This window comes from Anopheles gambiae, chromosome X, assembly GCF_943734735.2.
Source record: "Anopheles gambiae chromosome X, idAnoGambNW_F1_1, whole genome shotgun sequence".
NCBI classification, from domain to species: Eukaryota; Metazoa; Arthropoda; class Insecta; order Diptera; family Culicidae; genus Anopheles; species Anopheles gambiae.
In genome coordinates this window covers 2,275,783-2,290,923 of record NC_064600.1, presented here as the reverse complement: position 1 = coordinate 2,290,923, position 15,141 = coordinate 2,275,783, and the positions used below count along the sequence as shown (strand labels likewise).

Here is a 15,141-nt window from a genome sequence, read left to right as displayed (position 1 = left end):
ACACACGACAGCGTTCGAGATAATAATGCACACCACCGTGATTGAAAGGCACACGGATGCATGCAACAGATGAAGATGCTCAACTGTAGCTCACCTGTTACTTGGAATTATAATACCTAATTGGACATTTTCTTAATGAGAATTTAGAACTCCAACCGTGGTTGAAGTGGTTTTCCAGTTATAATGGCAAAATCACTACTGGAAAAATGGTCGTTGTATTCACACAAGCTATTTGAATAAAAATGCTGATTTTATTTCATCATATCAACTGAAAAACCATTTTAAAACTTTTCCTGATATATACCCTTCATCGCGCTTCAGTAAAAAAAAAACTCCACCCATAATGATTTGAAGCGGGTCACGAACATCCCCCCAGCATGGCATGGGAAGCCAATTAAATAATTACAACAACAAAAATCTCCATTAATACAATGACAATCGCATGAATCCATCAATGCGCGAGGAATGTGGGCATAGCAACACACAAATAAAAAAAAACAAAATAGCAAAATTGCCCCACCTGCTTGTCTCTTGGTTGGACACCACCCCTCCCATTAAGACCACCGAAAAGGATCTCTTGCGAACACACACACACATACATAGCCCTCGGCCGAGTGAATCACCCGACGTGTTTCCCCCGGTTGTGTGTGCACACGTTCCCGTCATGCTTCCTCTATTGTGCCGGTGCTTTTTGCTTCCAATTTATATTGGCTTCCTTTTTTTTATTAGCAATTTTTTTCGACACAACCCTCCCCAGCCACCCTCTGCCTGCCCCAAGAGGTATAATGCGAAAAGTTGGAAGCAAAAATAAGTGGGTATGACGCAGCGAAAATACTAAAAAAAAAAAAACAGTTCCAAGACGCGCGACACCAGGTCCGACGGGCCGTTTACGGTGCGCGATTTAAATGCGGAGGTTTGCGTGCGTCTGTACAGGCATTTTTTTTTTGGTTGAGGGGTAGATATTAAGGAAAGGAAGTCCGTCAAGGTTGCTTTAAATGGTGAGCCACGCGCGCAGGGCCGCCCGCTTCGTTAAAAGCTTCCCCGTCGCCGCCAGTCGCGAACGAGAGCACACCCCACATCGCATTGACAATTGGCTACCTTAGTTCACCCACACACAAACACACACACACACACATACATAAACACGTTTTGGGAACGAAAGTTTAAGCTGCCCAATTCATGACCGTTTAAGCCGGCCAGCAGAGAGAGAGAGAGAGAAGAAACAGTATTTAAAATAATTGCAATTTATTATTTTAACTCAAATTTAGGAATAAACAATCAGATTTATTCGAGCAAAATTATTCCAAAATTGGAAAATATCGTATTTGCCTCCCTCATCAAGGAAAACCCGATTGCATAAGTGTCTGCGTACGAGTGTGTGTTTGTGTTAAAATAGGGCAAGGTAAGTGGCGTTCCCAAAAACGGAAATGCATCATATCGTCGTCGTGGGGAATTAAACATAAACAGCCCCCAGACAGGTGCATTTTGCGACGAAGGCAACAAGTGTGGAGAATATCCTCGCACGCCGGCAACGAACTTGAGACACAGTCGACTCGATTTTATCTCCTTTCTTCCCAGCGCGCCCAGCGGTTTGCATTTCAACACAAAGTGCACATCCTTGGGCGAGATTGTTTTTCGCTTTTTTTTAGCATAATTAAAAGAAGATAATAATAAAAAACACACACACACAGAGCTGTCTGTTTTCCAGCGGATGTCGCAGCACAGGAACTGGGCACCAAACCGGTACCGAACCGAACCGGTCCGGCGGGAAAGGAAGCAGCACAAACCGCAGAAGCGCTCCGAGAGGCTGGAAGGCAAACCAGAAGGCCTGATTCGAGCCGCCGCATTCGTCTCCGGTCTGCTGCGCTCTGCTTTCGTGACACACTGAAGCGTCCCACATCATCAAATCAAAAGCGAAGTCTCATAGTGCGCCTGCCACACTGCGGGGAGAAAGTGTTGGATGGTTGGAGAGCACAGGGAAGCAAACAAAAAAGACAGCATAAAAACAGGGACAGTGTGGCAACGCTGTGTAACAGATACACCGGATAGAAGTGGAGGAGAGGGACCATCAGACGACAGGGCACGCGCACTCATAACGCATCACAAATCAGTGTGCGCGATTAATTGCTGCTGCGTCTCCCATGCAACGCGACAGCGTGTAATGCACGCCAAAGTAGCGAGAGAAAGGGGGTGGAGAGGGCACTAGGAATGTCATTAAAGGTATTAAACAAGCTCAGCAAAACCGGCCACCGGCCAGTGAAAGGAAAACTCGGTCAGGAGTTTCAGGAAGACGAGCCCGCACTCGTTCATCAACGGTTATTAGCATCCGTTGCGGCGTGCTGAAGTCGAACAGTGGTGGTGAAAGCCGCTCATCTTCCGGTACAGGGAGGGGGGGGGGGGGGGGGGGGTGAGGTAAGCATGTTAAGGTTCTTTGCTTTCGGTCCTTCGAGCGGGATTGAGTGCGTTTTCATTTAGTGGTAATTGATTTGAAGTATGAAAAGCAGGCTGCTTTTGATTGCTTAATTTGGTCCTTCGAGCCGGATTACAGGGTTTCTCTAGCCAATTAAGCATCGCATACACCATTTGTAAGCTCTACACATCGCTTTTCAGTTTAAAAATGGGATTTTATTGCAAAATATCTGTGAATCATAGTATAAGCGACGAACCTCAAAATGTTTAAGTATTGTTTGAAATATATTTCACGTGTTTAGCATTTCATTACGAGCATCTGACACTGCGCAAGCGCAGATTTAAGATCTTTCTAAGTGCACCGTTTGCTCGCTGCCATTCTTTATCTAATCAACTCTGGCGACAGCCACGACCTTACAGTTAGACCTAATAAAAAGTAAATTCCACAAACAAAATAACAGAAAAAAAAACATTCCAAACCATTGCCACCACCAACCAAACGCTCGTCACAGACTGTTGGTTTCATTCTTCTCGCCCTCTAAGCTAGCAAACTCACACAGCCAAATACACACACACACAGACACACACACACACACACACACAGACACACACACACACACACACACACACACACACACACACACACACACACACACACACACACCATGTGAATACGCCCAAATCGATCAATTAAACAAAAAAAAAAAGAGGTGATCGTGCGCGCGAAGCCTTGCCGCGGGAGCCGCACACTAATGGCAACCCTCAAAAAACCCCTTCCTCCCCCATCCCAGCCCGCTCTAGGCGGGCCTGCCGAAGGTTGCCACCGCACCGCTCCAACCGTCTCCTCCGTGCAACTGTTGCAACTCCTCGACCCGTACGCAATGTGCGGTCGGCCGCCACACGGCGCTACACACCACGGAGAGGCGCGCGCAACATCATGGTTTCACATGTAATGTGCCCCCCCCCCCCCCCCCCCTGCCAGCAGCACACGTGGGGAAGCCAAAGCAAGAGGGCACACGAGCAGAAAATCACACACACACACACACACACAACGGCTGCCGAGCTGCAGAAACTGCACGTTCGAATCGCCTACATGAATCACAACCGATGATCGTTGTGCCGTGGTGTGGTGTGGCAAACGCGGGGAATGCGAGGTGCGCGCAATCAACGATGGCCGCTTGGCAGGTTCGCTGCCTGCTCGGCATTCGATTGCATGCAGGAGGCGCGCTCTGGTGCCGTTCATTTGCACGGTAGAGTGGAAGAAGAAGAAGAAGAGACGGAGGCAAAAACTTCAAACCAAATGAACGAAATAGCATAAAAACAACCTCCGCCGAGCACAGCGGAGTACCATACCGGATGGTGGTTAAATTTAAGCGCACACACACACACACAGAGGCATATGCAGAACCGTTCAGATAAATCAGACATAACAACCCGAACAGAAGGAAGCCAGACACACAGCGCTCGGATTGGAAATGAGATTTTAATTAGTTCCGTAAAACGAGGCACAACTAGCCAGCAGCTAGGCAGGCAGGCAGGTTGTGATTGGGGTGGGGGGGGGGGGGGCATGGGGAGCCCCTCGGTCAACCCACCGAACGCGGGGGAAAGAGGCGCAGCAGAAGAAGCGGCACACCGAGAACAATAAATGCGCTACGTGCCCATCATCGGCAGGTACAGCACTACCATTTACTATCATTCAAAGTGTGTTTCCCCTTTGCTTGATTTTCCGCGTCTGTGAGTGTATCTGTAGATATGTGTGTGTGTGTGTGTTTGCGTGTGTGTGTTTTATTATTTGCCACCCCCCCCCCCCCCCCCCCCCTTCCGCATACTAAGCCTTCGCCGTTTGGTACCACCGAAACCGAACAAAAGACTTCAACTCGGATTCACATTCCGAGCGCGATGCAAGCGACGAACCCGCTCCGTTCGATTTTGGTTCAACCCGCGGTGTGTTGGATGATGTCGCCGTCACACACAGGTGTGCGAGACGCTTCATTATTCACTAGTACACCCCATCGATACACCCTCGCCCCCACTGCCCGCTCCCTCCAACTCCTTAATTCTTACTCCTGGCTACTGAAGCTGATAAAATAAAGACCACCTTTAACCTACCCCCACAGTGTGCGCACGCAGCAGCGGTGGCCTGGCACTTTGTCACTATGGCGGCCCGCGTTCGATAAGTGATTGTGCGCACGTAGTTGACACCAAAAAAGGTAGCCCAAACCATCACAGAAACAAAAAAATTAAACAAAAAAGCGTTACAAAAACGCATCGAGCGAACGTTCCACCGCCGCTCTCGGCTCTTATCGAGAGAGTTTTGCTTTTTTTTGTGGTTGGCTTGTTGGGATGGATGGGGAAAGCTAAGCAACGCTTCAAACACACACACACACACACGTGTACAACGAAAATCCAATCCACCCTCCCTGCCCCTTTCGAGCTCCCTTTGCCCTGCTGCCCCCACGAAGAATATAGCTCGGTTACGGATTTGCGATTGCAATACCGACAACACACTCACGCCCCGCGCTGCGCCAACCAAAATGGCACGATTTTACCGAGCTGCAGCGGGGGCAGGCAGGGTTGGAAAGGGAAGTCATGGTAGCGTCATCATGGGCACGAATTATGTGCACCGCCAAGCGTGTATACGTGAGAGCGAAGCGATTTTTTTTTTTCGCTTCTTTGATGAAACCTACAAGAGAAAAAGAAAAAAAAAGCCTATGTGACCCTCCCTTGAGCGGGTCTTTATTAGTAGGAGAGGTTGCGACAGTGAGTACCCCCAAGTAAAGCAAGACGTACACGGCTTTAGCCGACTTCCTCTCCAAGCGCACATATACAATGCATCTGCTTCTTATCTGATAGCATTTTTGCCGTTCGATTAGACGGCTTGTTGGGTTCGTCGCTTGGTAGAGGTTTTTTTTTGAAAAAAAAATCAACAAGTTAATTTTCGTTGTTTGCTTGCTGTATTTTATTTCCCATCCAAATAATGTCGGCTGCCGAGCGATAAGGGACAGAGTTTGATAATTTGTACCCCTCCTGTGTGCGCTTTGTGCTGCGAGGCGCACCACAGATTCCGACTGTGGTGACAGCAGGCAAACGACGAAAAAGAAGAGAAAAAAAACGCACCACCTAAACCGCACCACCACCGCCATTAACGGCCAAGATTGGCTCGGGTCGATCAGGCCCCGAGACGACCGGGAGATGGCATTTGTCGCTAGCAATTTACGGTGGCCCCATTTCATTTCTACCCTCCTATTTTTTGCAGTCTGATTCTTCCCCAACCGCCGCCGAGCGGACTGCTATTTTGCTCTTTATAGTAGCGTTCTTTTTTTTGTTGTTGTTGTTGGTCTCATTTGTGCTTGTGTGCGTGTCTGTGGGTTTAAAATGAACGCGACAATTGTGACGGAACCGCCATAATAGAACACAAAGTGTAGGAATTAACGTTCCAGTAACAGCAACAACAGCCACTACAACAACAAAAAACCCCTTTCCCGTTCGCACACTGTCTGTGCAAAAAAATCTACCACCAGCAATATCACGGATGTTACACACCAATCTCGAGGCGCTTTGAGAGCGCGGTACGCTTTATCTCCGCTGTTCACTAAGCGCGTGAGTGTGCGATCGTTACTTGAAAGTAATCAATGAAAGCACAAGCAATGATTTCTTAGGTACAGCATCCACTGCAGTACACGATGAAACATTATTTTGTAGTTCGCTTCTCTCTGCTTCCAGCTTCTGCTGATAGACTGGAGCAGTGATGGGAGCTGTGTGATAGATGAGGTTCGACGCAATGGTTATAGACATCGGAGACAGAACTTCACACTCGGAATATGTCGGAATAAGTCCCAGACGATACTCCCAGACGTTAGGTTGCTGAATTCCAGATGTCAATGGTAGAATGATCGAGCAGCCCTAGGGCCATTATCAATGTTATAAGATCTTGATTATTGACTTTTTTACATCTGACGCCGATCCAGTTGCTCAAACAAATACCAAAAATGTTGATGTAGAAAACAAAAGCCACCACGGAGTTTCAGAAACACATACATCCTCAGCATTATACATCACACCATGAACTATGATCATCCTTCACATTTTGGCATCTTCAAAAGCTTGATCTCCTAGTCGGCATATGTTCAGCTTTAACTCAGTGTTTCTACTTGTCCCTAGGCCTTTGTTTATACGTTCATATTATTCCTATTCCAAGTCTATAGCAATATTTAAGGTCATCCAAACATCTCCCCTGGGCCATACGCTTATTCCTAGTCTTAATATCACTAAGATATTGAACTCATGATACGCAGAACTGTTCGCTAATGCCAACCCTATGCTGGAATCTAGATGTAAGGTATCTTGGTCCCGGTATCAACCTAAGACGTATATCCTTACTCCTACCACTGGGTCCTTGTATTGGATATCAAAACTAGATTCTGCTTATAACTCCAGTGTTAATACCAGTAGTGTCCTTCTAATCAATTAATCTTATATGTGACATTCCTGAGTGATGATATCTTAACCTTCGTAAGGCTTCACGGAACCAGCTTTAACTCAGTGTTTCTACTTGTCCCTAGGCCTTTGTTTATACGTTCATATTATTCCTATTCCAAGTCTATAGCAATATTTAAGGTCATCCAAACATCTCCCCTGGGCCATACGCTTATTCGTAGTCTTAATATCACTAAGATATTGAACTCATGATACGCAGAACTGTTCGCTAATGCCAACCCTATGCTGGAGTCTAGATGAAAGGTATCTTGGTCCCGGTATCAACCTAAGATGTATATCCTTACTCCTACCACTGGGTCCTTGTCTTGGATATCAAAACTAGATCCTGCTTATAACTCCAGTGTTAATACCAGTAGTGTCCTTCTAATCAATTAATCTTATATGTGACATTCCTGAGTGATGATATCTTAACCTTCGTAAGGCTTCACGGAACCAGCTTTAACTCAGTGTTTCTACTTGTCCCTAGGCCTTTGTTTATACGTTCATATTATTCCTATTCCAAGTCTATAGCAATATTTAAGGTCATCCAAACATCTCCCCTGGGCCATACGCTTATTCCTAGTCTTAATATCACTAAGATATTGAACTCATGATACGCAGAACTGTTCGCTAATGCCAACCCTATGCTGGAGTCTAGATGCAAGGTATCTTGGTCCAGGTATCAACCTAAGACGTATATCCTTACTCCTACCACTGGGTCCTTGTCTTGGATATCAAAACTAGATCCTGATTATAACTCCAATGTCAATACCAGTAGTGTCCTTCAAATAAATTAATGTTATGTGTGACATTCCTGAGTGATGATATCTTAACCTTCATAAGGCTTCACGGAACTTCCCTTCGAAGTCCTTGAGGATGATTATATATCTGTCCACGGTTCTGCACGAAATACAGATTTGTTGCCCAGAGAAGTCTGTCTCAACATGCTGCTCTATTACGATGTCGGACCAGTCCTTGGACTTATAGTTCATCTGTGTCTAGGTACTAAAACATATCATCCAGATAGACGATCCTATAAAACCCCCTGAAACTTTTCCCGATCAAAAGTTCACCTTCCCGCAACCTTGGTATACCTACAATGTGTCTCAGCAGCGTGCCAATGTTGGAGGCGAAACATTGCACTGCGACGAAGAACGCGGGCACCAGCACCATTGGCACCGCGAGTGGCCGCAAGTGCCGCCGGCCGACGCTTCGAACACTGCCGCCGCCCCGACGCTGTGCGTACGCTGTGCGGCTGCCGGGACGCAGCACCACGAAAGGGCCGCCGACCTAGAGGCCGTCCACCGCCTCCTCCTCTTCCTCTTCCTCCTCCTCCTCCTCCTCCTCCTCCTCCACCTCCTCTAGCTGTTGTCGCTGCTAGCCTGCGATGCCCAACCACCACCGCTCGCACGGCTCGTGGGCACCACATCAGGGGCCGTCGGTGTAACGCTCAGCAGGAAAAATTGGAGGCTAGGCTCGGGCACAGGTTACCCTAAAACAGTCCACAACACTTGGGAGGACAAATTGAGCGGCACCACTTCAGGGGTGGGAAAATGATCAGAGCATACACAGTCTCTGCACGGCACAGCAGCGCACTGGACACAAACACACATTTGCAAAACAAAACAAAACAAAAAAACGATGTTTGAAGGTTGATTGAGTTGCGCGTTGGGAATGGTTTGATTTTCAAGCGCGCCGATTAAACGGAACCACCAACAGAATAGAACGAAGCAGTACAGCTAAATTATATTAACAACACATTACGGGCACTAATCGAAAAGCAGGTGACAAATGACACAGACAACAAAAAAAAAGCGCACACAAAAAGCGAAAAACCAGCAGTGCCAGCCACACTTGGCCGTCACCGAAACACCACGCACGTTCACGCAAAATGTCGCCGAGGCGTGGAACGTAACTGAGCGGAGGATTTTTTTGTTGTTGCTGTGGTACCGACCACCCGTTCGCCCGGTTGGTTGCATTCCTTTCGTGCCATTCGGACGGTTCGGGTCGTTGCGAATGTAGCAAAACGAAAAGAGAGAGAGAGAGAGAGAGAGAGAGAGAGAGAGAGAGGGAGAGAGATGGAAAAAACACAACCCCCAACATTACTTCAACAAAATTGTAAAACGCCTCCGAAGACGACACGAACTCACTCAGCTCACTGAAAAGCCGAACACACACCTAGCCCAGGGGCCGCCTGCGAAACGTATGTCCTGACAGAGGCGGAGGGTGGTGCTTCACATGAGGGTGGAATTTTAAGTAATAATTACTGGCAAACCATCACCACCCACCGCCGCGCCAACCGTGCGCAATGCCATTAAAGGCACGCCACACAGCACATGCTGCTGCGCCATATTGTGTCACTTTCGTACCCTTGGCGGCTACTTGGCCCGCCCCGGGGGTGGACAGGGGCCGCACCGAAAGGATGCAGCAGACGGGGTGGTGCGCGCTGGACGTGCTCGATGTAGGCCGCTGCATCTGTCGCAGGGTGGAGAAATTCGGCCTCGAAGGACGAACAGCAGGCAGCAGCGGTAGCAGATTCACACCGCTCGCGTTTGTACAGGTCGCTTTTCCACGCATTTTCCATTTTTCGTCCCACTGGGAGGGCTGCAAGCATGGATAGGGGAGGGGTAGAGGGGAGTTCCTACTAACAATGTAGTTTCCTTATGGTGTGGTGCGCGTGTCATCGATTCACAATGAACAGTTTGGAATTCGAGTTCGAATTCCAGCACGAAATCCTATTGGCTGTTTGATGGTTCTAGCAGGATTTTTGTGTGCACTCTGTTACACTCATGAACACTGCTTTGACGCACAGTCTATTAATACAATATTTCATTAAATAAAATTGAAAAAAAATTATAAAAATTAAAAAATGTAATCGAATAAAGACGTGTACGAATACAAAAAAAAACAAACGCAACAGGTAGAGCAAGACCTTGCAGCATTTTAATTACGATTATTTTCCTGCGGTTTTGATTGTTTTCCTAGACAGAGGTTTATGGAGGTCGTTTGGTGTATGTGTGTGTGTGTGTGTGTGTGTGTGTGTGTGTGTGTGTGTGTGTGTGTGTGTGTGTGTGTGTGTGTGGTTCGTTCGGACTTGCGACTGGCTTCGCTTAAAATCAAATTTTAAAAGAAGATTCGACTGGCAAGGTCGTACAACCTGCATGTCTGCTTCGATTCCTGTGCCTTTACCGTGAGCGAGATGTGTAAAGGGAAGTAGAGAGGCGCAGCCACATAAACCTCTAGCAGTCGTACAGAAGTAGCAAAGGCCAGAGAGCACTCATGAGGCGCTAAAAAACAACCTTTTCCACATATTACTGGTCTGCTTATTCTACTAGCACGAAACATACTTCATTAAAAGACGCACACTCTCTATCGCCACACATTCAGAAACATCGTCATCAGCCAGCGCGCGCGCGCGAGGAATTATTATTTTAAATTCGTCGGTTGCTCTTTTTTTTTGTTGTAAACACCCTTCAGCCACGCACAAAACACAATGGCGGCGGGCACCCCGAAATGATGGAATGCGTTTTTTTTTCCGTGCGGCCTCTCTATCCGTCCGCGGTTGGCTGATCAACTGGAACAACCTGTGTGCCTCGCAGCCTAGAGAGCCTAGGTCGCTGGGGGAGGTGAAGCGCGGTAGCTGGTTAGAAGGAAGGAAGGAAACCCAAAGCACCCCGCCACACCATACCATTCCAACGTGCCTTCTTATCAGGGGTAAGGCCACGCAAACGCATCCAAACGGATCCGACCTCTGCTCCGTTGGTTCGCTTCACGCGGTTGGAAAAAGGATATCCATCCCCCCCCCCTCTTTTCCCATCAATTTGGAAGGCACTTTGCGCTCAAGGTGCACTCAAGGAAGGGGTCATTTTTTGTGTTGTTGCTGCTGCTGCGGTTATTGTTGTTTGGGGGCTTAGACGTAAACATGTGGTTATGTTGCGCTGTGCAATAGCAACTGTCCGAGCTGAACGGTGAAGGACATAATAGGCAGTGACAGAGGATGGCACACGGTTTACATCATATGCGTCGTTGTGCTGTGGTTGTTGTACGGTGTAAAAGTATAATTTAGCACAACAGAAAACAGAAAACCTGAGAGAGCGAGAAAGCATGTTGGTTTTGTGGCTTGGGAGTCAAAATTCCGATGTCGTTTTACCACCAATGAGATATGATTAGACACCGTTGGAATATTGTTGGAATATTATGGTATTGTTGGTAGCCGCGAACACAAACCAACATGTACTTAACATTTGAACAGTTTTTAAAAGACAAAGTTATTCGGCGGACCCTTTATAATTGATAGCCTTATTCAAATCGCCATCACTGTAGACATGACTTTGCTGGGATTTTTTTAAGCATTTTCATATCTGAACTGATAAATCACCTGCAAAGACATCTTCGTGTGGTATACAGTACCGGGGTGCCCAACGTTCCGGTCGAATAATACCTCCAAAACTACCCCGCGAGAAGAATACAACAGTTCCGTTATCTTACCCCGTAGCACAACAAAACCTTTGAGAAATCAATACGCAGGAAAAACGCCCTCCCCCACGGAGCAGCAGCAATCCAAACGGGAGCAGAAAACGGCGCCACCAGATAGGTGAGCAAATCTCATTGTACAGCTAGCCGGCCGGTCCCTCCCACAGGCCTTCCAGCTGTTTCGCGTTGTTGCCCCTTGCCACACTGGGCTGGTTGGGCGATACAGGAAAAAAGAAGCGGGCCTAACAGCCTCTCCGGAAGGGAAGTGAAGGGGTGGCGAATTATTTTCCACCCAAAACCTAAAACCAGCCAAACAAACATCTGCGGCAAAAAAAAAGGGTTCGGGCTGTGTTTGTGCCGGATGGAAATCATCGCATTTCCCGCTACGCGTAATCGGGGGTCTATAATAATCGGCTCTGCTCGCTGGCTCTCGTCCGTACTAATGTACACGCGAGCGCGCGCTCTCGGGACGGCATCCGGGCACCGAACGTATGACCTCGGCTGACCCGGCGGATCTAATTCTGCCCCCCCCCCCCCTTTTTCTAGCAACCTGACCCGGGGGCGCCGTACTGCACCGTGCCTAGAACGTTGGACCTCAAGAACACACTAATGAAGTCGTCAGAACGGACGTGGTGTGGTGTTTGTGTGTGTGTGTGTCTGGCCGAGGTGTGAAATTTCACACCTTTCCCGAAACACGGCTTCCGGAAGCGGGAGGCTGTTGGGATGATGCTGATGTTTAGAATGCACCAAACAACACACCAGGACCGCGCGGAGTCGCGGGGAACCTTTCCCCATCCGGTGATTTATCATTCAATCGGAACGGACATAGGGAAGGGAGGGCCCGGCTCTATTCTATTTGTTTTAAAAGTGCAGCGAGCCGACAGCGAAAGGGGAGGGAAATAGGTAGAAAGTGTGAAAAATACAGAACAAACAGATAAACAGTGCGATGTTCAGGTGCCAACGCCATTAGCCACACGCATTGGCGGGCCCGCTTGGAGCGTGAGTGCAAAAAAAAAAAAGTAAGCCTCGCCTAGACGTAGAATGCACTCTTGTGTCGTTGCACTTTGCTGTGTAAATAGGATAGTATTATTACTACAAACATATGTAAAGCTTGTGTTTTTTTTCCACGGTAAATATGCTTCCCGGGGAGGTAGAGACAACATGGTTGCCTTTTACTCGTAGCTGCAGAAGCTGGTGCCGTGACCAGGATCGATACATTAAATGATGAATTTAGCTGTACCAACCGTCCCAACTAAACGAAAGACACCTCATTTTGCAAGGGAAACATATTCCTAACCACGTAACATACATACAGTCGCTTAGAACAGTGTGCGCCATGACCAGAATCGAGTGATTTGTTACCTTTTCTCTGTTGTGTAGCTTGCCTCCCGCTCCATCCACCTGGGAGCGCAGCAGCTTAACGTCGTCTAAACTCGAGCTCGACACACCGAACAGTTTTTAGATAGTTGCTAATAATTGGTGTATTGATGCGGAGATGCCGGTAATGCCTGGAGGATCCTTCCTTGCCGGCAAAGCACAGACCACGCACTTTAGTTTTTTTTTTCTTTTTTGCACTCGCCGTCACTTCACTTCCGACACACGGATGGAGACGACTTCTTTTTTATGCTTTCAGGGATTTTGCTTTCTTTTTCTTCGCCCTTTTTTTTTGCTGTTGCTTTTAACACTTTTTGGCTGATCACAGAGCGTGCACCGTGCACGCCAACGTACGCACCAGACGGTGCCTAACCTGTCGCGTTTGCTTACGGTGCGCCACGTCCTGCGCACGATCGTCCAGCGTCATAGCGTAGGCGCGGTTGTCCTTGCACCGAGTAACGCTTACACATCCCGTGAATACCACCCCCCCCCCGTAAGCGCCTCTATCGCCGTTTGAGAGGCATCCACATCCACGCGCTACACACTAGGTGGAATGGTGAAGACAGATTGCGATTAGTCGTTAGAAAACGTACGTTAAATAATGTTGTCATTTCCCTTAATTTATACTTATGCTTATAGTTTTCCCACATGACTCTATAACAAGGTGAGGCAGGGGATAGCATACATTCCCTGTAACTCTCTTCTTTCTCTCTAAATCTTTTAACGGAGCATACCAACCAGAAAAAGTGACAAAACTTAATCGCCCAACCGACTTTTCCAATGCTGCGAAATCTTTATCTTAATTTTTCTACCTTCTTCATTGGAGCAATCGTTATGAACATGATCATATAGCGTTACCCCCATATCTATTGCAGTGCCATTATTAATTTTCCCCTGCTTCTACCTTGTTGTTAAGGGGATGCCTATTGGGTCATCTTCACTCTTTAACCTTTGGAAAAATCAAATCTCATCCAAAATGTTAAGATTATCTATCAAAGATTGTATTGAAAAAAGGAAGCACAGAATTCGGACAGCAGGACACACATCAAAGCACACAACAACAACAACACCACGGGAAACCTCAGTTTCATTCTCTCTCAGTTTCATACGCGTTTTGAACCCAGGCCGGGCCCGCCAATCGTAGGGCCCCCGCACGCTTCACGACTACACTACCGCAGCGACACACGATCGCGGCGTTAAAACTTTCTTTTACTCGACAGCAACGGTAGCTGTGCATTGTGCGTGAAAACCTTTTCATGCTGCTACAATTGTTACTCAATGTTAGTTTAATCACAATACATCCTTTCGACACGTGGCACAGCTAAAAACAAAACACAATAAAACACAGACACACGCACGGGCTAATTTTGATTCCGGTTGATTGTTGAACGTTTGATCGTGAATGACATTGTCAGCGCCACAACAATTCCGCACGGTTGATGGGCGTTCGAGAAGTATGGTTCTTCTCTGTTTGAACCTCCTCTATCCTATACCTCAATTTCAACATCATCAGCACACAGTGATTGTCCTTCCTCTGGCATTTAATTTTTTGTTCACCCTCACTTCAACACGGGGCTCTCGCTAGAAGCGTTTGGCGCATTTGTGGAGACAAGTTTGCGGATTTGTTTTAAATTGTAGTAGCTTGAGTAGTTTTATATTTCCTACGACTCGCACACGCATACAAACGCATACATGCATTGCTGCAGCTTGGAGCAGCATGGCACGAGAAGGATGTGGCACACGTATCATGGGGATCGGTAATTAAGCCACCACTGAGCGCGGTGGGGGGAGGGGAGGGGGAAGTAAGAACCTTCGGTAAAACCCAAAAAATAAAACTAACGTTGCATCATAAGCCACATGCGCACCACACACATACATAGACAGAGGCGCGTAATGGGATGGAAATTATTTACGTGTCGGAAAACAGCGGAAGGAAACACGGTGCCTTCCCCAACCGCTGCCCGAATAAGCAACAGGCAGAGGAGCCCCTCTTCCCAGTGCTCAACAAACCGATCGAGCCGGAACGGACACGGAGCCGGAGTTGGGCACACACACACACACACGGTTCGCTGCGAAAAAGCCCCCTCCTCATCATCACGAACATATTTGTGCGTGCACCGGGGGAAAAAGGCAAAGGGATAGAAATGGGGAGAACGCACACACACACACACACACACACATACGCCGGTACCGGCTAGTGGTGAAATGGAAGGAAAGCGGATGAACGGAAGTAAATGGGAGTTTATTTTATCATCTTTTCTTCTCTTTCTCTCTCTCTCTCTCTCTCTCTATCGTGCGGGCGTTGCATTTACTGCACAGAATTGCAAAAGATAGTTCGAGGTGGGGAGCATGTAGTAGCAATAAAACAAAAAAAAACACACAGACACACACCAGAATGGGAACAACGCA

General features: G+C 47.6%; 1 protein-coding gene across 11 annotated transcripts in view; it reads right to left on the bottom strand.

The window, feature by feature from the left end:
• Nucleotides 1-15,141, bottom strand: part of LOC1272117 (serine-rich adhesin for platelets) — an 83,507-nt gene that overhangs the window by 56,809 nt on the left and 11,557 nt on the right. For 4 of the 11 annotated variants that reach the window (XM_061660514.1, XM_061660509.1, XM_061660524.1 and 1 more), the window contains exon 2: nt 12,721-13,276. The exons of 5 other annotated variants lie outside the window; for them this stretch is intronic. In XM_061660514.1, the coding sequence (XP_061516498.1) occupies nt 12,721-12,755 (35 nt within the window). In that variant the 5' untranslated portion in view covers nt 12,756-13,276. Of the gene's footprint in view, nt 1-7,983; nt 8,161-12,720; nt 13,277-15,141 lie in introns of those variants that run through there. 2 more of the 11 variants (XM_061660494.1, XM_061660499.1) reach the window with 1 other exon arrangement.